Here is a 23918-nt window from a genome sequence, read left to right on the forward strand (position 1 = left end):
CCCAGTTAGTGGGTTGTTTTTTTGTTTCAATCCTGTTTTCATTTGCCTTGAAGAAGCTCTTTAATCTGATGAAGTCCCATTTGTTTATTCTTTCTATTGTTTCCCTTCTCTGAGAAGGCATGGTGTCCGAAAAGATCCTTTTAATACTGATGTCATAGAGTGTACTGCCTACGTTTTCTTCCAGAAGCCTTATGGTTTCAGGTCTCACCTTTAGGTCTTTGATCCATTTTGAGTTTATTTTGGTGAATGGTGAAAAAGAATGGTCAATTTTCATTCTTTTACATGTGGCTTTCCAGTTTTCCCAGCACCATTTGTTGAAAAGACTTTCTTTTCTCCATTGTATGCCCTCAGCTCCTTTGTCAAAGATAAGCTGTCCATAGATGTGTGGTTTTATTTCTGGGCTTTCAATTCTGTTCCATTGATCTGTGCACCTGTTTTTGTACCAGTACCATGCTGTTTTGATTACTGTAGCTTTGTAGTATGTTTTGAAGTCAGGGATTGTGATGCCTCCCGTTTTGTTCTTTTTTCTCAGGATTGCTTTAGAAATTTGGGGTTTTTTGTTGCCCCATATGAATTTTAGGATTCTTTGTCCTAATTCTGTAAAGAATGTCATTGGGATTCTGATTAGGATGGCGTTGAATCTGTAGATTGCTTTAGGTAGAACGGATATTTTAACTATGTTTATTCTTCCAATCCATGTACATGGAATGTCTTTCCATCTCCTTATGTCGTCATCCAATTCTCTCAGAAAGGCCTTGTAATTTTCATAATATAGGTCCTTCACTTCCTTAGTTAAATTTACCCCAAGGTATTTTATTCTTTTTGTTGCGATTGTGAATGGTATTGTATTCTTGAGTTCTTTTTCTGTTGGTTCATTACTGAGTATAGAAATGCTACTGATTTATGCAAATTGATTTTATACCCTGCAACTTTGCTGTAGTTGTTGATTACTTCTAACAGTTTTCCAATGGATTCTTTGGGGTTTTCTATATATAAGATCATGTCATCTGCAAACAGCGAGAGTTTCACTTCTTCCCTCCCTATTTGGATTCCTTTTATTCCTTTTTCTTGCCTGATTGCTCTGACCAGGACCTCCAGTACTATGTTAAATAAGAGTGGTGATAGAGGGCATCCTTGTCTCATTCCTGTTTTCAGGGGGATGGGGTTCAGTTTTTGCCCATTGAGTATGATGTTGGCTATGGGTTTGAATGACAAGCTATATACTGAAAAGGGAGTCTGACATCCTCCTCCCCTTGCTCAGCTTCCTGGCAGCCAGGATTTCCTCTGTGGAGAATCTCATCAACTTAAAGGAAAGACCTAGATAGAGTGAGAATTGACCATCCGCCAAGAAAACAGAAGCGCCTCCCCCAGAGGCCCATCAGCTGACAAGCCCCAGCCATGCATACAGTTTCCAAATGGCTTGTTTAGCTCCTCACTAAACTGAAAAGACAGCTACAGATCAGATAGTTGAGGGATGATGCTCCATGAAAGATGGAGACCAAAATCAACTGACAAAATTAACTTGGAGGAGACAGACAATGCAGGAAGCAAAAGAACGCGTAAAAACTCTAAACTTAATATGCTCACTAAGGCAAGAGAAGATACTATGTTCATGAAATGAGACAAGGATTTCACTTTTAAAAAAGAAACAGAGAACAAGAAAGCAATCTAAAAGAAATTAAAAATGATGGCCAATATTATAAAATTAAAGAGAAGGGTTGTAGATAAAATTGAGGAAAATTCTCAGAATTAGATCAAAAATGAAAGAGATAAGAAATAAGAGAGAAAGGACAAGAAAATCAGAAGATCAATCAAGAAGGTTCAAAAGCTGAGCAGCAGGAGTTCCAGAAACTAGAAGAGAAAAAATGGAGGGGAAAATATTTTGTAAAAAATAATACAAGAGCATTTCTAGAACCGAGGGAATGAATTTCCATATGGAAAGGGCCTACTTTTGTGAACACCTAGCGCAATAAATGGAAAAAGGCCATATAAGTTTTTCACCATGAGATTTCAGAACAACATGGACAAAACAGTTTCTAAAATGGAAAAAAAAGGAAATCACAGACAAAAGATCAGAGATTAGAATGTGATAGAACTTCTCCACGGCAAGCTGGGGGTTGCAAGGGAAGGAACAATTAAGGAGAATGATGCCTAATCAAATCGTCAATCAACCGTAAAGCTAGAATAAAGATATTTTCAGACAGAAAGGTCTGAAAATTTTTACCTCTACGTCTCTATTTTTTTTTCCCCTGTAAGCTGCTAGAGAACGTGCTTCATCAAAAAATGAATAAACCAAGAAAAAGATGGCATGCGATTCAAGACTAGAGAATTCTCAGGATGGAAGAAGTCCCTGGATGACAGCTAGTGCAGAAAGCAACTAATCTGGATGGCATGGAGACAATGAAGGGCTCCAGGTGGGGAAAGTGGCAGGTTACCTTCAGGTTGGACAGGAAGGAAAGAGACTCTGGGGATGATTCAGGTACTAGTACAGAGAAATCGAAGTACATTTTAAAATGACGCAATTAATTCTAGGGGAAATTAAAAACTACATGAGAAAGAAAACAGTGGTAGTTACAGTGGCTGGGGTGGGGGAAACAGGGAGTTGTTGTTCAATGGGCAAAAAGTGTCGGTTATACAAGATGAGTAAGTTCTGCAGATCTGCTGTACAACACAGTGCCCGGAGTTAATACAGTATTGTACACAATAATTTGTTAAGAGGGTAGATCTCATGTTAAGTGTTCACCACAGAAAAAGGAGGGAAGACAGGAGGCAACTTTTGGAGGTGAAGGATATGTTTATTATCTTGAGTGTGGTGATGGCTTCACGGGTGTTTACATATCCCCAAACTCATCAAATTATATACATTAATTATGTCTAGTTTTTTTGTGTATCAGTTATACCTCAATAAAGCTGTTTTTAGAAAAAAATATTCACATTATAACCTCAGCTATAAACAATATTGCATAGTCATTAACAATCTAAGCACTGAATACCGATTTTACCAAAAACTGTGATGACTATATTGGGAAGATGTTAAGAGTGGAAGTGTGTGTGTGTGTGCTGGAGGGCAGGTAGTAAGAAAACAAAAACCTCATCTTCCACAACAGAAAATAGATAATGACTAAAATTGAAAAAAACAAGGGAATTTTCACATAACTACAGTTTTCAGAAGTATGGAAGTAAAGAGGGGGAAAGAAAAGATTTTAGAATAGAAAGTGGTTGCCCTTAGAGACCAGGAGGGATGGGCCAGGGGCACCTGTTTTCCATTAAAAGACCTTATACTCTTCAGCTTTTGACACCACGAACATGTGTGACTTTGATAAAAACAGAGGTTACTTTAAAAAAAAGTAATCAGACCCTTTGAGAAAGCAGTTTCATTCCAGCTGTAATAGTAAAAGCCAAATGTGAGCGATTCAAGGGTATGAATGGCGGTAAGAATGTGGGGGAGGGAAGGAGGACCAATCTCTGGAGTTGAGGTCCAGGCACTGAGGGACCAGTGTGTTAGAGCAGCATCTTCCTAGATGTGATGACGGCACAGGGTATCCCTATACAGGATGCAGGAGAATTGCCTCAAAGACTACTGCAACTATCCAAGTAAAGCTCTAAATGAGGGTGGTGCATGTTGACAAAGACTCTCTCAATGGCCTAACTTTAATCAGGCCCCTCTGAGTCCTCTGCTCAACTACACCCAAACTTGAGTTTTCCTCTCTGTCCTTGTAGAATCCATTTTGAGCAAGAATTCTGCTAAGTTAGTTTAGCAAAAATCCCCTACCCTTGGCATCTGACCACCCTTGCTATCTTATCACTCCTGCCTGCCTGCAGCAAGAATTCTGTTGAGTGGGTCAAGCAAGAATCCCCTTTACCATTGATATTTCCTCTTAGTAATTTTCTATCCACTGACTCCCCCCTGCTGCTTGGATATAAATCCCCACTTATCCTTGTTGGAGTCAGAGCCGAGTCCAGTCTCTCTTCCCTACGGCAAGACCCCATGGCAGTGGTCCTTACACTGTCTCAATGGCTGCCCCTTGAATACAGTCTGCTTTGTCATCTATTAACGAGAGTCATTGAATAACTTTTTCCTTAATAGTTAGAATAATATTTTTTCTTTAACAATATGGAAAGAAAAGAGAGATGTTAGAGTTTCAAAGTCCTGAAAATTTGTCACACACGTGCTGACCTCTCATCTCAACACCCTCTTCCTTTTCCTAACGACAACAGCTGTCTGCTCGTGTTTGATAAAGCTCCTAGTGTTTGTTTTATGGATAAGTTTGCAGTCTCAAATGCTTTGATCTTACTTCTCAAGAACAAAGAAGGATCTTGAATAATTCCGATGATAATTTCAAGTCTTCATTACATATTTTTGTAGCTAAACAGAACTTCTTGGAATAAAATACTCCCTGTCCAGCTGCACATTTTCTTGTCTACAATTTGATAATCCATGTAGAAAACATAACTTGACTGATATTGACTGAGCGGCAGGGAAGTGAAGGGTGAAAAGCAGACTTGGACTTCAAAGACCTTCCGTAGAACTTGGTTGTAGCACTTGTCACGTGACTCTGATGCTACCTTGGAGTGTCGGTTTTCCTGTCTGTAAAATACGGCCATTGGACTGTGATCTCCAAATCTTTCCTGCCCTAACATTCAAAGATCAAAAGCTTAAATTTGGTTCATGTTTTTCAAAATTTGGAAGATTGGGTTCCATTCTTTGAGAATTAACGGTGAAAGTTTCAAAGGCTCAATAAATAATCAGTAGTTAATTATTCTGCTTGGGACCTCCTTCTGCATATATTTAGATATTTTCCTGTGCGTAACATGAAGACTGATAATGAGGCAGGGGTCACAGGCAAAGTTGGAATGTGTCCTCCCACGAAACTTTGACAAGAATGTAAATTGTTAAATTTGGAAACGAGAAATTATCAACATTTTACTGTCCCCACTACTGGCAGCCTGTTCCATTCCCCCTTTGCCATAAATGGCAATAAAGAAGTCAGAGAAAATGGGAAGAAAGGAAGAGTGCACGAGTTTCTGTCTCAGCACATGACAAAAAGAGGTGTTCATTTATTGACTAATGATGTTATTTAGCATTAAAAATCACACTTCACTGTAAACGTGTTATTTTAATTCATTTAAAATTCCATGTTAGAAGACAAGCTTTCTTATCTATAGATATGAAACAATTAAAAGCTTAATTTATTTTCAACTATTGAGAAGGAATTTGAGACATTATGAGCTCTCAGAATTATCTGACCCTAGTCCAGTATACATTTATTAGTTGGCTCAACCAAATTGGAACTCCCTTGGCAAGAATTAGGGAAGATATTAAGTTTAGAATTATACAGCATACATTTTACCTAAGAACAATGCTTATTAAAATTTTTTAAATATTATCCAAAGACTACAGAATTTATTATGTGAGCTGACAGAAGCTCTGTAGACATTCCATCTGCCACTCAAAGGACTGAAAAATCTAAAAACGGGAGTGCACGTGGAGAAACCTCCAGAATATTACCAAGACTGGGAACATACAGTGAACTTTCTGGAAGAACCCACTCCCTGGAAGAGATTTTAAGGAGGGAGGGAATGGTCAGACAATAAACAAAAGGTTATTCTGACCAAACAAGATCACTCTGAAGAATAAACTAAAGAGTGAACTAATTACGAGAATAAGAAAACAGAGGCGTCTGAAGTTAAGAGTTCAAGAAGATCTGACCAAGATTGAGGCTAAGGAGTATGCAGTCTCAAAGGAAAGGACAGGTAGTCCAACATGATTTGGAAGATAAACAGAGGGCTGGTTAAGCAACTTAAGAAAGAGAGGAATAACGTGTTTCAGACGGGTGTTTAAGAAACCCAACAGGTATTTTGAAAGTTTGAGGCTAGAATCAAGTGCATAATTTACAGGTTTAAAAAAACGTCATTTCACAAAAGATTTGGGTTTCCTTCTTCTCTGAGATTATAGAAAGTACTTCAGGAGACAAAAGACTTATCTATTTCAGTTTATTCCTTCAGTAACTGGATGACTGTAATGACACATTCCAACCTTAAGATTTACGGGAACTTTAGACAAGTGTAGGCGCCTATGATTCTCTCTCTTCCACCATATATCTGCTGAGATGAAATAGGACCACCCTCTCTTGGAAACCTCCAGTGAGGGGGAATTAAGTTTTCACAGAATAATGCACTCCAAATCTTTGGAAAAATGAAATAATTGATTCAGGCAAGCATCATCATTGGATGCTAAGACCATCAGGTAAAACCTGTTAGGGAAGATGATACTTTCAAGGTGCCAAAGGGTCACCCCACAGATGACTTGCTAATTGCACCGGGGAAACGGGGAGACCTGGAGGTCGCCACCTTCACTGAGCGATCAGCATTTTGAATGGGAGGACCACCATTCATTCACGTCTCCGGACGTGGTGCAATACCAAGTACACAGCATCACCTAAGGAAACTTCTTGCCCCAAATCTGAATCCAACCACACTTCTACACTTAACTTTCAGTTCACAGGAAATGCAAGTGATAGAAGTTAAACACCACCAGGACACAGCCAGACAAATCCAGAATGTGGGACATTGTACAAGATAAGTGGCCGGCTTGCTTCAAAAAGTCAATCAGAGAGAAAACAAGGTGGGGTGACAGTTGCAGAATAAAATACACACAACCAAATGCAATGTGTGAAGCTTGACCAGATCCTTGTGTTTTGTGCTTTAAACTAAAAAAGATATTTTGAGAACAAATAGAAAAATTTGTGTAGACTGCATATTAAATGATATCAGAAAAGTATTCTGCATTGTCATTGATGAACTAACGATATTTTAGTAAAATCTGAGGAAGTCTTTTAGTCTTAGGGGGGAAAAAGAGAAAAAACAAATACAGCAAAATGTTAACTGCTGAGTCTAAGTGGTAAGTGTAAGTGATAATTATATAATTCTCTCAACTTTTCTGTATATTTGAAAATCTTCATGAGAAAAGCTTGGAAAACAGTTTTTTGTTTTTTGTTTTTTTAATAAACTAATCTGAAATCTGCTTCTGTCTGTGTTCACCCGATCATCCTAATTCCACCTCCCTTCTCTTGGCTCCTGTGACCACACTTGTCCAGTTTCTGGGCCTTCGGCTCTGGCTGCCCCAACGTGGTCCCTTTGCCAGCTTCTTGACTGATCAAAGTTACAGGCTCAGAGAGCTCAGCCTTGGCCCTCGCTCTCTCCCGCTCTGCATTTCTCCACTCCCTTAGCTTCAGTTGCTATTATGCCAATAGCATTTCAATGACTCCCAAACCTGAAGTGTCTGAAGTAAATGGATCTGAACACAGAAAGAACCCTTCTTGCTAAAGCCTTGCACTTCAGGGGAAAACCAAGATCTAAAACACCTACTAAGCGACGGCACATTCTTCTCTCTCACGAAATTCCACCCATCTCAGTTTAAAGGGAAAACGTTAGTATGTTGCAAATCTAATAAACTCCTGATTAATTAACATGCTTGTAGAGTAACTGTCCCAGGTAATTGCACGTTTCAATTAAATCAAGGTTCAACCACTTTTAAAAATACAATGGCAGGTATCCCTACTTAGCATACACAATATTTAGGACCTAATTAAATTTTAGATTTTTTTATTCTTAAATTTAAAGCACTTTCATGTCAAAGCCATAAATAGCTGTACAATGAGTATACTTAGATTTGGGTTAAACCACAGATTTAAATGATACAATGAGCTGAATCTGTACTGCCTCCAGCACTCACTTGGAATTTACTCAAATTTCAACATTTTGTTATCCTCATTCTTCTTCTTCTTCTTTTTTAATCTCTTTTATACAAAAGTAAATCTGTGAGGGAAGACCCAACGCTAAGGCACTAGTTTCTCATAGAGGAGTAAGAATTCATAAAGGGTTTGAGGCAGAGAAATAAATAGCTAACATAGGGGCAGAGATGTGGAAAACACACAAGACTCAAGTTCAAGAGCAAACGGTTAAACACTTTGAGAGAGCTTACCTTTACCCGAAACTCATTAGTTTTGAGGAAAGCTCTAATATGTAGTGTTTCAGAAGAATGAAGGCAAGTATTTTACCAAGGAGATTGAAAAAAGAAAGTCTCAGAAAAATGCGGATAAATGCAGAATTGTAGCTTGCCTCCACTACACTCTCCAGTTCACGCGGTCCAGCCTCCTCTGTCCCCCACACGCACAGGGCTCACATTTACAACTGCAGGATCAGTCTGCCTATCAATACAGGATTCCTTTGGCTTCCACGTCTACCCGGTTGACATATCAGGAAATTTCCTCAAACTTGAGGTGTCCTAGAAGCCTAGTATCTATTTAAAACTGGGCAAATTTTCATCACCTGAGGGTATGTTCACACTCTAAGCTATGACCAGCACAAGTAACTGTTTTTCTTCACCCAATTCCTTCCTCGTTTATGTAGGTTTCACAAGTGAATGAAAGCATTACCCTGATTAACACAGGGTGACAATTCACTAAGTATCATAAGATATAAACTGCTACATATCCCAAACTACTTCTACTTTGCCTAACAACGGTCATACTTAAATATCAGGTAATTTTTAAAATTTGCCCAGATCACACAAGGTTAGTGATTCCCCAACTGAAATGGATTCTATTTGGCTGAGCAGCTAGGCAAACTCCAAAACAGTCACATTAAAACCAAAATATTTATTTATAAAGATTAAAAACGTTTTCGTTTAAGCTTCCATAATTTTTATCCCCTGCTTTTTTAAAAAAAAGTATGGAGGGGGGCTGGCCCCGTGGCCGAGTGGTTAAGTTCGCGCGCTCCGCTGCAGGCGGCCCAGTGTTTCGTTGGTTCGAATCCTGGGCGCGGACATGACACTGCTCATCAAACCACGCTGAGGCAGCGTCCCACATGCCACAACTAGAAGGACCCACAACGAAGAATATACAACTATGTACCGGGGGGCTTTGGGGAGAAAAAGGAAAAAAAAAAAAAAAAAAAATCTTTAAAAAAAAAAAAAAAAGTATGGAGGTCCTTCAGGAGTGGGATAAGTTCGATCAGCTTTGTCGTGTGATCTGCATGTGATCAAGGCATTAGCATAATCAACGTTTCTGAAAGCTCTCGCTTGCAGTTACCTAACGTTAATAGACGTCCAAAGTAATAACTAAATCTCAACCACGAGAGAAATACAACTTCTGGTTTAGAAATAATAACAATTTAATGGACAAACAAAACATTATCACAGTGAATAAGACATTGAAGCACGGTCCTTTCTTCATTCAACAGCATGAAGAGTTTTTTGTTGTCATACATTTAAAACTCTTTAAAACCAAATTAACTTAACTGGCAACTGTTAAAAAGACTATCACAATAAACAGAGAGACACAAATTTAGCACTGCAGACATTCTACAAATAAGCAAAATACATAGTACCCATGTCCAGAGCTTTCTAGAAATCTCATCATAGGATAAGTCACCAGTTTATCTGATGTTACATTTCAGACAAAATGAACATTTCTAAAAACCTTATAAATATATAAATCCAAACCACAAAACATCTCCTACATATTATATTTACTCTAAGTACAAACGGATTTTTGGAAATTGCATTCACAATACTATCTAAACTAGATTTTATGAAATCATAAATGTATTTAGCTGTATCTTGGGGCTTAAACTCACTGGGCCACATCCCACATATACATTCCCGTCATACTCACCTTGGGTGTACATATTCCCAAAGTTACTAGTTATACAATTAAAATCAAACCACTATTCTAGAAATGTATTAATTTTTCCTGAACAAGGAGATTGGAACTGGGTCCCCTGTAACTATATCACAAATAAATGTCTCATCACAAACAAGTTAAATAGTCATAGTAATGCCCCTTTCTAAGAGTTATAAGTATTTTAATGTTAATCATCAGTAATGGGTTTTAGAGACTAAAAAGCTTTTTTTTTTTTGGCCTAGTTTCTGTGGATATTCTATTCCCTCAAACCTAAAATCTGCTAAACAATTTCTCTCATAAATATATACATTCAGCTTCTCCTACATCATGAAAAGAAGTTCACCACCTCAAGTCACAAAGCTTATGCTTTTATCCGAAATAAACCATGTAAGAACTTGAATCCATTTTAAAACGGTCTTAAAAACAACAGGGATTGCAACACGTTAAGCTGCACTCTGCCACCTTCATTTAACTTCCTTGAAGGGTCTTTCCGAGCTGGGCGTCAGCTTTGTGTGTTTCTTGCCCACCTTTTGGCCTGGCCTACTGCGACACAGTTTTGCACATAAACCTAAACCATTACGTTTTGGGACAACTCAGGACAGTACAGCAAAATACTGAGGTTCTCAGCCCTTCAAACTGTGAGCTAGGACATCTCAATAATTGTTTCTGGGTTTCCACGGCCACAGTTTACCCAAAATTGTTAGGATTAAGTTAAATAAGTCCATAATAGAATTTAAAACACAACAGGAAAAAATAAAACCCTCATAAACTTATAGAACTAATTTAAACGGAACCTCATTCAGGATAAGGAGTGGGGCTGGTTGAACAACGCAGCTTAAAAAAAAAACTAAACTAACCTGTTTTAAGGAAAGACTTAAACGAAGATTTCCATGAACAATAACTGCTCTGTGGGAATTTCGGAGAAGACTGAGGAGACAGGAAAATAAATCTGGAGGAAAGGGTGTGTCTCAAAGACAAGTGGCCATATTCTGTCATGGAGTTTACTGTGATGCAAATTCCTCAGTGTTTTTAATTCTCTTTAGTAGTGCGGCAAAACAGGTATTCAATTGAAACCACACAAGGGCATGAGGACGAGTTTCCTCCTGGCAAGGGAGCATGGGCAAAGGGAACCAGCACCTCAACTGGAGTAGCAGATAGCAGACCACAGAGAGCAACGTTAACTTTAGAGACAGAACACGTGAAGAGGACTCAGGGGTGCTCCAACAATGAGGGGGGTGCACCCCTTTCAAACAGACGTGTCTTGGAATATTCTCCTCTTGTGTCCACCCTCCATCCTAGACTATCACTGATTATGAGAAGAGGAATCAGTTCCTTCCTAACCTTCCACAAAGACCTCTCCTGTAGGCTAACACGCCTCGCCCCCGGAGTCTGTCCAGCAGAGCTGAGTGAAATCCTGCTCTTTCTCTGGGAAGCCTCACAAGAAGAGCTCCATGCGGGCCCAGCTCATACATTTTTGCCTCTTCTTCGCTAACACCTAAGCAGAAATGAACATTATTACTTCCAGCATACAGGAAAACCAACTGAGTCAACATTTTGATGGAAAACAGACTACAAACGTATGGCCGATGGCTTTGCGAATGTCATGGACGCTAATCGTAGAGAATACAAAAGAAAATAAATGATCAATTACCTAACTTCAAACACGTCAAATGTATGTCAAATTCTTAGTTTGCATATCGATTAAGAAGAAGGTGTCATACAGTCTAGAAATTCATGACAAACACACTGGCAAAAACCATACACCATAAGAATAACAAGGCTCGAAGGGACGAGGCTGACAAAGACGACCCCAAGGGTGACTTTCTTAGATACCAGTAAGTAGATCCCCAAGGGTAAGGAGCTGAAGTACAGCAAACCTAGCAACCAAACTAACACCCGGACGGATGTCTGAAACAGCAGGGAGGTACAGTTCCACACAGTCCAATTGTGGGACACAGTGGTAACAGAGTCGAAACTTGCAGGCCTGTAAAATTCTACCACGGGAGTGGAGCTCAGAGACGGGGAGCTCTCTCTCTGCACCTCCATGATGGTGATAACCAGGCAGTTGGAGGAAGTGTGAGAAGGGCTGACGAGAGAGGCCAGCCTCTTGGGGGTCAGCAGCAGCTCGGTGGGGTTCTCTGGCAGGCACTTCTTGCCTTTGCCTCCACAAGTCAAGTTTACAAGGATGTTGTTGTCATCGGGCAGGCTACTAACTTCGTCATCAGGCAGGCACGTCTCGAACCTGCAGAAAGGACAGACGATGACGCCTTGGGGGGAATCCCCAAAGTCTATGATCTTGTAGAGGCATTTGGCACACACCCTGTGACAACACTCCAGCACTTTGGGTTTCCTCTGCTTCAGATTGTATCGATTATAACAGATCTTACACTCGAGCTCGTCAGACCCCTGAGACTCTGCGGCATCTTCTGGCGGTTGACTCGCCATCTTGAATTACTACACAATCTTTGGCCAGATGTCTCGTTGAAGAACGACTTCGGTTAAGGTGTCCCGCTGAATGTCACATCATCCAAATCAGGCAGAGGTGCAAAAAGGCAGGAAAAGGAGTGACAGAGACCAGAAATCTTCCAGGCATTTTCAACTTCTACACATAACTCTCGGTTTCAAACGCATATTAAAAAAGGCCACATGAAGGGTCTGCAAAGGAAAAGAGAGATTCTAATATGGTGAACAGTTCTACTGAAAAGTGCTTTACGGAATTTTCTCAGCCTCAACAATCAGAAGCAGTAGACATAAGAGGTTAAATACCCTTCATCTTTTCACACATTTCTGCCCCCAGGACAGGAAAGAGTTATCTCCATGCTTACTTAGCTTTTTCAGTCCACAAACAGGATAGTAAAGAAGGAATTAAGACTCCTAATGGTGTAAATACACTCCAGGGCACTGAGAGTGTGGCTACATATAGAGATTTTCTCTCTGAAACTTGTAACAAATTCTGGTTTCTTTGAAAATAGAATGGGACACATACCAGAATAGATACATTTCCAACCAGTTGTCTAAATACCCTCAGTAGTCCTTAGGAACACACAAAAGAAGGGAAACCTTACGGTTAAATGTGCAAAACGTGTTTTCAGAAAGTACTTTGATAGAGATGAGAGCATATTTAAATACAGCAGACTATGCCCACCTTCTAGTGTAAAGAAACCTGTTACATGTGCCTTCAATATTTGACCATTCAAACTTTTTGTTTCGATGCTAGTCTTAAAAACTGTAGTTGTATATATAAATTCACTCAAGGAAGAATGAAGCATATGACAGCTGATATAGCACGATAAACAAGTCAAGTCTAATTCCCAAGAAAGAGAAGTAAACACGATAACACATGCACAGTCATATCTCGAAACACGAAGAACTGCTCCTGCAAGGCCATGGAGAAGTACTCAAAGTGCACCTGCTTGCCTACTTTATTTCATGTAAACTCTACAGGGAACAGAAAGCGTCATATAATCAGCAGTTCTTAACATTGGGCCTTAGTTGCTATTACTGGCTTTGGTCTAATGGCTGAAGGTTGATTTCAAGGGCACAGTCATTTCTCAACTATTAATACCAACAGAGGGGAGCAACAATATGGGAAATCTCCAAATAATTTTTATTTTGCTCTAATATATGTGATTTTTTGGTAGTAGATTTGTCTTAAATTATGTTTTGCTTGGAAAAATACCACAATGTACTTAAATTTCTGAGCATACCCCCAAGCAATAACAGCAGAAGGCTGCCATAACAGTTCTGACAAGTAGAGTGAAACTACGCTGGCATTTAAAATTTGCTATGGACCATATTGCCCTAACAGAGAAGAGGCAGTGGGTAGCTAAACTTGGATAATTTGAGAAATCATGAATTATTGGTTAGTGAAAGCCTATTATTTTCCTTTTTATTTATGACATAGCTAATTTTTAAGTTGACTTCATATATTGTAAGAATTATAATGGATACCAGTGGCAAGATACTCTTGGTGGGAAAAGGAAATCAATCAATAAATAGAATCTCTGGTGTCAGCCAAAAAACGTAGGCACAATTCAAAAAAATAGAGTTTACTGTATATGCATGCATGTATTTCAAAATTGCTACCATACACCAATTTCTATGTATCCACTCTTACACACAAAAAAGGACATACAGACACAAATATCAACTCTTCCATCCCTTTCCTTCCATGTGCCCTAAATATTTTCTTCATTCCTGATCCTGATCAGGTTACAGGTGCCCAAGTCATTGCAAAACATGACTTTACCTTGCCCACAATTCTACAAGGCTGGCTTTTTCTTCTCCTGTGGGATGAACACCTCCAGGATGATCGTCAAAGAATAAGAAAGTGTTCTCTCCCTGTCACCACTCCCAGTCCTAGCTAGCTTCACAGAATGGTCCCGAGCCCTGGGCAGGTCATTGGTGATCTGCTTACTGGACAGCTCCCATTCATTCAGCCCTCCTAGTAGCACACACAGACCAAAGGCCCAACCAAACTGAACATGTTATATTCTCTTTGCAGCCACCTTCCTACTCAGCCATAATACTCTCAACATTCCAGGCATACTGAAGCTGATAGTCATGATAGAATCCGCAGCAGTGATTGCCTCCATTGCCGTCAAAACACCTGATGTATGTGAAGTTGTGTGAAAAAGGAAAAGAAAGTATGTAAACATACATACAAAGACATTGGGAAAAGACAGAGTAAAATATTCAGTGAGGATAAATAAGCAAAATTACATCTAAAGACACAGAATGCCAGAGTATACATACAGAAACGCCAACAAAAGGCTTACGTGTAATGAAACTAGACCCTACCTTACACCACTCACAAAGATTAACCTCAAATAGATTAAACACTTGAATGTAAGACTGGAAACCAAAATACTCCTAGAAGAAAACAGAAAAAAGCTCCTTGACCTGGATCTCGGCAATGACTTTGTGGATATGATATCTAAAGCACAAGCAACGAAATAAAAAATAAACAAGTGGGACTATATCAAACTAAAAAGCTGCACAGCAAAAGAAATGATCAGCCAAACAAAAAGGGAACCTATGAGGTGGGAAAAAAATATTTGCAAACCATATATCTGATAAAGGGTTAACATCCAAAATATATAAAGAACTCAATAACTCAATAGCAAAAAAAAAAAAAAGGTTCAAACTTTCAGTTATAAGATAAATAAGTACTAGGGATGTAATGTACAACATGATGACTGTAGTTAACTTTACTGTCTATTATATTTGGAAGTTGTTAAGAGAGCAAATCCTGAGTTTTCATCACAAGGAAAAGAATATATTTTTTCTTTTTCTTCTTTTTTTTTTATATCTACATGAGAATGATGGATGTTAACTAAACTTATGGCAATCATTTCACAATATCTGTAAGTCAGGTCATTGTGTTTGTTAGAAAAGAGACAACCGGTCCAAAATGGAGTCACATGTGCTAAGTGCATTTCACCCAACTGAAACCTAATACTCTAACCCAATTGCAGCCTCAACCCCCCCCAGGAATGTAATCTTAACCAGTCCATCTGGAATTTCCTGGTCAGCAGTAGTGAGATAATCCACCTTATAGAACCCTTCCATCCCCCAAAGAAAGATAAGATAATCTACTTTATGCCAGTCCCTGCCTCCTTCTGTCTATAACAGCCTTTCATTCTATGCAGCTCTTTGGAGCTCCTTTCTATTTGTTAAATAGGATGCTCCCTGATTAATGAATCGTTGAATAAAGGCCAATTTGATCTTTAAATTTACTCAGTTGAATTTTGTTTTTTAATAGATTTGGTGGCACCTAAGGAGACTTCTGACGGCTTCAGAGACAATAAGAAACACGGGCATGGTACTCCACAAGCCCTTTGGGTTCACTGTCTTTCTTGTCATTTCCAGAGGCGGTGAGTAAGTTCCTCTTGGTTCTGAACACCACTCTCTTTGCATCAAGCTCCTGATCTAATTGGCCTTCCAGCGCAGGGCTTACCAAGTCAGCTTGAGCAGGCGGATGGTTCTATCCAGAACCTGAGTCCCTAGCCCTCGGTTCAGTTCCCAATATCCCAATACCCTCAGCTTTGATTCTGTCCCTAGGTCCATGTGGGAACTGTCGGTGGCAGATCTCAGTTCCCCATTTATGTGGAGACCCCAGTCTGCAACCCCATTTGTTGAGATGTGCTGAGTCAATCCTTTCCTAAGCCTAAGGTTCCACCATGGGAATTGGTGCTGGTGCACACAAGGCCTTCTCTTGGCCAGTCCATAGTAACATCCCTTGGTTACTACTGATATGTTAAGGCGCACATGTTTGTTTGGTTTGTCTTGTGTAGGTAAACAACGTATGTGTAGATAAACGTATTGGGGATCTCAGAAGCCAAACAGCCACAAAAATTGGTAGGCACAAGTCAAGCATTTCAAAGCTGTTATAGCACTCACCACCCAACCCAAAGACTCCCGTGTTAGTGTGAGTTGGTCACAGAATGGATTAGATTGACATTAGGCCACCTGCTAACCTAAAGAAATTTCTGTGTAAATTTCTGTGCAATGAGGTACACTGTAAAAGATCCAGTGACATGTCCCTTTTAGGTATTAGTCTGGTCCTGAGGGACCCAAAGGTTTAGCTAAATAAATAAATAATTTAAAAAATGTAATTCTTAAATTACAAAGAGTTGAGCACACCACCTTTTGGGACACTTGCTCATTTTATGTCTAAGAACTATGGTCCCAGAAGCTCTAAATATCTACAAAAACAGCAAAATCTGACTGTGTCCTGAGAGTCTTGCTTGGTAACTGTCCTATGGCTGGACAGAAATGTGGGTTCCACCCCTATCTGCAGCTAGAGATGGTTAGACAGAAAATGTGGGTTACACGCCATTTTGCAGCCGGGGCCCTATCAAACCACAGCCAGTCCTCAGGAGAATTACAACCTAGAATTGCAATAGCCACTATGAGGAACATTCCAATTAGGTAGGATCACTTCAGAAGCGCATTTAAAAGCAAGGGCTCCCAAATTAAACAAACAGAATGAGACACCTCTTTTAATTGGTACTCAGAAGCTTCCAAAGGCATGAAAATTCCAAAATAGCTTTATTGAAAGATTTGTTGCAAAAGGCTAATTTAAAAAATTAAAGACACAAGAGGTACCTAAAACAAAAGATAAGACTGATGTAATTCCTACTGCTTCCCTCTATCCTCCTTTATTTGAGCACTCATTCTTGTAATCCTTTTATCCAAATAGCCTTTCCATTCTGAAGAGACTATTAAACAGTTACCTTTAAAATAAGACCATCTGAGGCTTCATGCGATCCTCTTCAAATATCTTTCACTCCTGAGGCAAAGGACAAACTAACGGGCATACTTAAAGAATTTCTTAAACCCAGGGAGGATTCTCAAAAGTTTTTCTGTAAAGGGATTACCTCCTGAGATTAGTGGATAGATAAAAAGGCAGAAAACAAGATGGGAGGTCACTGGTCTGACTGAACTTGTGACCACAGCTGATATTCAGAGCCTAATACAAATTTTTTTTAGGTCTTCTCCCCTAAGCTAAAATAAAACTATGTACCCAGAGGGAAAGAAAAGCCTTCTGAAGCCTTTGTGAAACGGTTTACTAAAACATTCCAAAGGCAAAGAGCTCTAAATCCAGAACATAGAAATCTTTTGATTTCCATCTTCGTTAGAAATCTTCTCCCTGATAGAAAAAAATAAAGCAGCAGCAGCAAATTAAGGATATTGTAGTTGGACGGGTGGATCAACTATGACATCATTTAGGCTGCAATCCACTTCTTTGAGGAAATGAGAGCAACTGTCCTTACCTTACAAATCTCTGCAAAACTAGAAATGCAGCTCTAGGGTCAGTTCAAAGTTCACCTAACCCTTTTTATTATTCCCAAAACGTCCCCTATTTATCTTAAGAAGTTTGTAACCTGTATTCCTTCCCTGTGCCCCTGAGATGTAAATGTCAAGGTATAAACTTCAGGGAGGTAATTCTTATTAGAAGAAAAACAAACAGGGAAAAGGTCATTTGAAACTAAGATCAGAAAAACAACTTAGATCCAACTTCTTTCATAACTAGTGAGTTTTGTATTATTGTACCTGATTCACGGCAGTAATGTCAAAAACAAAAGCCATAAGGTCTCTGTTTGTGTCTGTCTGTATGTTTATGTGTGTCTACACACGTGTTGTAGATGTATGGCATCTTTCTACTTCCAGATGTTGTTGCCATAATTAATTTGTAAAAGAGCTCTATTTAATTGGCTTAAAGAAAATTAAGTGCTCATATAAACTGAATTCTCAGAAAGACAGAAACTAACCCAAATGAACTGCAGGTTCAAGTAATCTGGGAAAATACCCTGTATTAAAACTAGTTTAAGTTTGTTGGTTTAATTAATACAAGTATGTCTTTAGAGTTATCAGCATTAAATACAATACTTTTATTCTACCTAGGTTTACTAAAGGTAAACGAGTTCATGTTATCTCTTACAAAATTTGTCAGCAAAAAAAAAAGCTTGAGATAATGGTTGACTTTGTCTAGTGCCTCATGAGGTTTTTGTGGGTAGTCAAAACACAGTTGCTAGGAATAAGTAAATTGAATAGATGTACATAGGATAAGGATTTTTTAGGTGAACTTTTTAAATAGTTTCCCCAAATCTTTTTGGTAACCTGAAACTTTAAAGTTTTCCTAAGTTAAATTAAACAAGTTAAATTCATTGAATATCTAGATCATTGCCAAATAAGATAAAATACTGAAACATTAATTCTTGAATATAGATTTATCTACTTTTGGCTTCTTCTTACAGAAGGACTAAAGATATTTGGGTCTATTAGTAAACACATTTTGCGTCACACTGAAAAAGTTACTACAGGAAAGCATATGGTCCTAGAAATTATAAAATGTATTTCTAAATTTACCATTCCACAGAATGCTAATGTAAAAGAGAGTTCAGAATTGTTTATTTCTTTATTTTCACTAAAAGTTAAGGTTTTTAAGGGTTAAAAATTCTAATATATGTAATTAAAGCTACTAGAAAAAATAAGACAGAAAACATCTCTGTATGCAAGAAAAGCAGGATATGTATTTTCAATAAGAAAAGTTATGAAGAATGGAAATACATTTTTTGAGGGAAAAGAAAGTAATTTCATCCTAAAGTGAGGCTGGTTACTTCAGAACAGGAAAGAGGAGAATAAAGGACAAATTAGATACAAAGTTGGGAAAAGAGAAAGAGAGAGAGAATTTTACTTTGTGTGATCAATTTGGGTAAAATTATATGAATATATTATAAAGGTTATAAAATTAAGATTTCAAATCAGTAATGTACTCATGTAAAACTGGAACTTAATTTTCTTTCATCTGATAAAAGGACAAAGTTTTCTTGGACTACTGGTCTGCTCCTGATAAGAGATTGTGAAAGGTTTTTCTTTACCATTTAAGTAATCTGCCTAGAAAAACAAAGGCTCTGTGTGTTGTCAAAATAATTTCCTGTGTTATCTTTATGAAGTATTTTGATTATCTAAGAAAGCTGAGTCTTCTCTATTAAAAGAGTTAAGTTTTCCTTTTTTACGCCTATGCAACCTTCTATATTTGCCTGTGAAGTCTTTAGTTGTCACTATGGTTAAATGGATAACTAGGTATTGTTTCATAGTGACCTGTGATCCTGTTTGACCAAGTGTTTTAAAATCTTTTGATATTTTTGACAAACCTGCCCCAAATCAAATTCTAAATTAAGTCTTTTTGACCTCTAACTAACTTGGGGATTTTCCAGAGGACCCCTGGAACATCTCAAAAGATTTGTTTTCTCTCCTTATAAAAAGAGATGTTAAACTAATTAGGCTAATTTGATATGTTAAATTATATGGGAAGCATTGTCAAGTAAGAAGTAATACTAAGCCTTATTTATGGTGTATTTGTACAGGTATATGTCATAAGTGCTCCAGAAATTACACGAAATTCCTGAAAATCTGATATGCCCTAGTATAATGTTATCAGTCCTAATTCTGCTTATCTTAAAATGCTGCACATTACAGAAATAACCACATTTCCTGTCAATTCTACTGTAATCAACTCTTTAATCAGATCTTTAACAATGAGCATCTTTAAGTTTTCTCACAGTTGTTTTTATTCTGATGTTTTTACAAAAGTGTTCCTGCAAAAGTGCTTCATCTTTGAGGAGATTTATGAAAAGAACTTTGACAAACACAGGTTTCTGACAACTTTAAGATTATAAAACCAAACTGGGTAAGAATTTCTGAAACTAATGGAAAAACCAGACTCAAGCAGAACAGGTATTAATTACACAGGGTTGAACGAACTGGGGAGGATGATTATGACTTTTATGACTATTTGTTTGAAACATTGCTAGTTCTTTAATGTTTTACTTTTCCAGACTTAAGGAAACTTTTTCCCTTAAGCTATCTAAGACCTACAGCAATTTGGTAAAGCATACCTTCGTAAACAAAGATGAAACATATACTTTTCTCCACACCTGATCCTTCCAGAATTCAGAAAATCTTGAGTGTTATTTTCATGGCAATATGGTTAGTTATTTACATAAGTTGGATAAGAATCTGCTCTCCTTGTAACAAGACAGAATTGAAAAAATATTGGTTATATTAGCAAGGCTGTGACTAAACTGTCATATTTGAGAGACGTGCACAGACTCAGACGTGACCGGACAGTTTTAAGGAACTAAGGTTGAGTTTACAGAATCAGTAAAGCCCCTTGGAAAAATCAGCCTGGTACTTTGCTTACAAGGTTCCAACAAAGCAGTCTTAAAAAGAGCTTATATGGCCAATCACAATTCTGGCTGCACTTATATAAATAATCAGGCCAAGTTTAATGCAAACAGATAGATTTCACTGTGATTATCATTGGTGAAGGATGAGAGTGATTGTAGACAGAAAAATTAGGCTTGCACCTCTGTCAATATTAGATTCTAATCGTGTACTGATTCTAATCGCGTATTCTGAGGTTTGATATGGGGAATTACCTGCTTATAATAATCACAGTGGTTCCCCCGGCAAGCTTTATTCTCACAAAAGCTTTAAATGCATGTTTGCAGCCATTCATCACCAAGCGAATAATCTCCCGAAGACTGGAATGTCAAAGGAACAAAGAGAATGACCAACTTAAAAATGATGACTCTGAAGTCATGGCCTGTGAATATATCACAGAGATTAAGCAAAAAATGTCATGACCTGTGAACACCACATGGAGGATGAACAAAAACCTTGAGCACTTCAGAGTGGGAGCTGGGAGTGGAGCTAATGCCTTAAATTTTGATCACATCTCTCAATCAAGCTGAGAGTCTGATCGAAAGGGGAAATTGTTAAAAAAAAAAAAAAAAAAGAGAGAGAGACAACAGGCCCCAAATGGAGCCACTTGTGCTAAGCCCACATCAGCAAACCAAAACCTAATACCTAACCTGACTGCAGTTTCAAGCTTCCCCAGGAATGTAATTTTACCCAGTCAGTCTGGAGTTCCCTGGTCAGCAGTAGTAATCTCTTTTCTCCTTGTCCCTGCCCCTTTCTGTCTTTAAAAGCCTTTCAGACTATGCAGTTCTTCAGAGCTCCTTTCTATTTGCCAGATGGGATGCTGCCCAATTCATGAATCACTGAATAAAGCCAACTTGATCTTTAAATTTACTCAGCTGAGTTTTGTTTCTTAACATGCATCACACCTTAAACTTAGTGTCATGTCAAGTATATCTCAATAAAACTGGGAAAAAGTGAAAATTTTAAAAAGGCTTATGTGTATGTGAGAACACATTACATTGTCAGCATTTGACAATCAGCTTAATTTATTAATACTTTCTGTACCAAGCTTCCAATCATTAGAAGAGGAGCAGGAATGTTCTATGTTGGGCCAGCCACAATTTGTAGTTTATAATTCTATGAACATAAATTGTTTGCTTAGACAGTAATGAGCTATTATTTAAAACAAAGCTTTCCTTTTTCACAAAAACGCTCTATCAGACCTTTGAATATGTTAAGATATAGTGTTGTATGGTCATAATGTTCATATTTATTAAAATTCATATGGGGGCTTCCCAGTAACATGTAAAGAAAATACTAAATGCTCAAATATACAATCAAAAAGATACCTACTTTAATTCTAAGGCCAACTCTAGCAAACCCACTCCATCAGCTGGAAGCACTGCGTCAAGTCCTGCCTGTGAGAGGGGGACTTCTGGGCAGGACTGGCTGAGAGCCCTGTAGCAGCCCTGGAGATGCAGCCAGCACAAACATTCCTTCCTGGAAGGGCATAAAACGGCACAGGGATTGTTCCTCTTGGGGAGCTGGGACCAACTGCTGGAGTTCTTAATAAATACTTCATCTGTCTCATTACGACTCTAAGGTCCCTCAAAGAACTCAAATAATAACCTAAAATCTACAACTTTACAGGGTTATGATTAGTTGGAGTTGCTATCTGGTCCTCTAAAGGATGCACATTCCAGCCTGTTCCCACCCTGCCTTCATTACAAAATTACGGACAACAATTATGATGTTGAGTCAAAGAAGCCAGACCCAAAGAGTACATATTATACGATCCCATTTCTAGAAAGGTCCAAAAAACAGGCAAAACTAAGCTGTCGAAAGGCTGCAAGTTTGGGTGGTAAAACTAAGAAGAAAAGCCAGGAAATGATTAGCATAAAAGTCAGGATAGAGATGCCTTTGAGGGGACTGAGTTGGGGGTTGGGGGGAAGGGGGCACAGAGCAGGCTCCTGAGAGGCTGACAAGGTTCTCTTTCTTGACCTGGCTGGTACCTACAAGTGCTGACTTTGTGTTATACCATCAGGCAGTACATTTTTCTGCACTGGTGTTATCCTTCACAGTAAAAATTACTAAAAAAAATCCGTGGCTAAATACTTTAGCTATTTTGATAGCCCAGGTTTTTCTGACAATGGATATTTTGGATCAATATATTATTTTTCCCTCTACAATCTGTAAGTTCATTAATTTTTTGCGCAAAGTTGAAATGTCATTTATTTATCAACTATATCTTCAGGCATTACTAGAAATCAGTATTAAAAGAGATAGAATCTTTAAGAGGAGTGAGTCTGGAGCATTCCTTGATGAGAACAACAACTGCTAAAAGTCAGTCTCACCAGACAGAGGGGAAGGAATCCAGCATACTAAAATTGCCTTAAAAATAACGACACGCAATTACATGAGGGGATGGATGTGTTACCTAATCTTATTGTGGTAATTCTTTCACAATATATACATGTTATATACATGTATCAAATCATCACGTTGTACACCTTAAACTTATACAATGTTCTATGTCAATTATATCTCAATAAAGCTGGGGAAAAAATAAATACAAAAGATTTTTTCCCTAGAAAAATACATATTCAAACATATGAACCTAGTATTCCTTATTAAATCACTTAAGTCTTTAATCCTTTTACACATCAGCTGAGGTAGGAATATACAAATAGATAATTACCTACAGTAATTCTTACAAATCAGCTCGAGCTATTGGACAAATGACTCTTCACTTCCCTAAACGTATAGTTCTTACTATCTGACTCAAATCCACTTCTCAATTCCTTTGATATTGAAGATGCAAACTTGGCTTGGATTTTGAAGCAAAGTCCCTTCAGTGGACATCTGTTGTTTTGTCTACCTGGATCTTTTTTTCTCCTCCAGATCACTCTGTTCCCTTCCCAACTGCCAAGGTTTCTTTGGGGAAGTGTTTCCCACTCACTCAGATGACGTGATTGTGGTCGGCTGTGTGCACCTCCCTTCCCTCCAAAGGTGTGGATTTCTGACCCAGGCCCGGCTGATCACAGCACTCCATCATCCCCAGCTCATGGGGATTAGCCTGGCTGGGCATGTGACTCAAACCAGGCCTGTCAAAGTTCCTTCCTAGGATTTTTTATTATTATTATTTGAAGCTAGGGGAAGAGGGTGCATGCCAGGGGCCAGGGGAGGAAGCAGAGAACCAAAAAAAGATGAATTAAGGAACTGTCATGCCATCAAGGGGCAGAATAAGAGAGAATGAAGCCAAAAATAAAAAGAGAAGTAAAGGAAAGGAGGTAGAGATAGAGACAAAGGCAAAAGACAGACACCTGAGGAGAGCTGAACTGCGTTTCTAGATCTAAACGTGTGAAGGCTTCTATGAGCCAATAAGTGCCCCTTTTCGCTCATGCTAGATTTTTGGTTGGATTTCTGCTACTTACAACACAAGGAGCCTTGATACACTTACCATGCTGTATTTGAGTTTGAGAATTTATTGTTTTTAGATCTAGGTTCCTACTTATTACT

The 23918-nt window shown here is 38.4% G+C and overlaps 1 protein-coding gene across 4 annotated transcripts in view; it reads right to left on the bottom strand.

Annotated features, from left to right (window-relative positions):
• Nucleotides 1–23918, bottom strand: part of RNF182 (ring finger protein 182) — a 115461-nt gene that overhangs the window by 41366 nt on the left and 50177 nt on the right. For 2 of the 4 annotated variants that reach the window (XM_044773214.2, XM_070515611.1), the window contains exon 2: nt 9133–12341. The exons of the other annotated variants lie outside the window; for them this stretch is intronic. In XM_044773214.2, coding sequence (XP_044629149.1) covers nt 11388–12131 — 744 coding nt within the window. In that variant the 5' untranslated portion in view covers nt 12132–12341 and the 3' untranslated portion in view covers nt 9133–11387. Of the gene's footprint in view, nt 1–9132; nt 12342–23918 lie in introns of those variants that run through there. 4 annotated transcript variants of the gene reach the window in all.

Source organism: Equus asinus, chromosome 8, assembly GCF_041296235.1.
Source record: "Equus asinus isolate D_3611 breed Donkey chromosome 8, EquAss-T2T_v2, whole genome shotgun sequence".
Taxonomy (NCBI): Eukaryota; Metazoa; Chordata; class Mammalia; order Perissodactyla; family Equidae; genus Equus; species Equus asinus.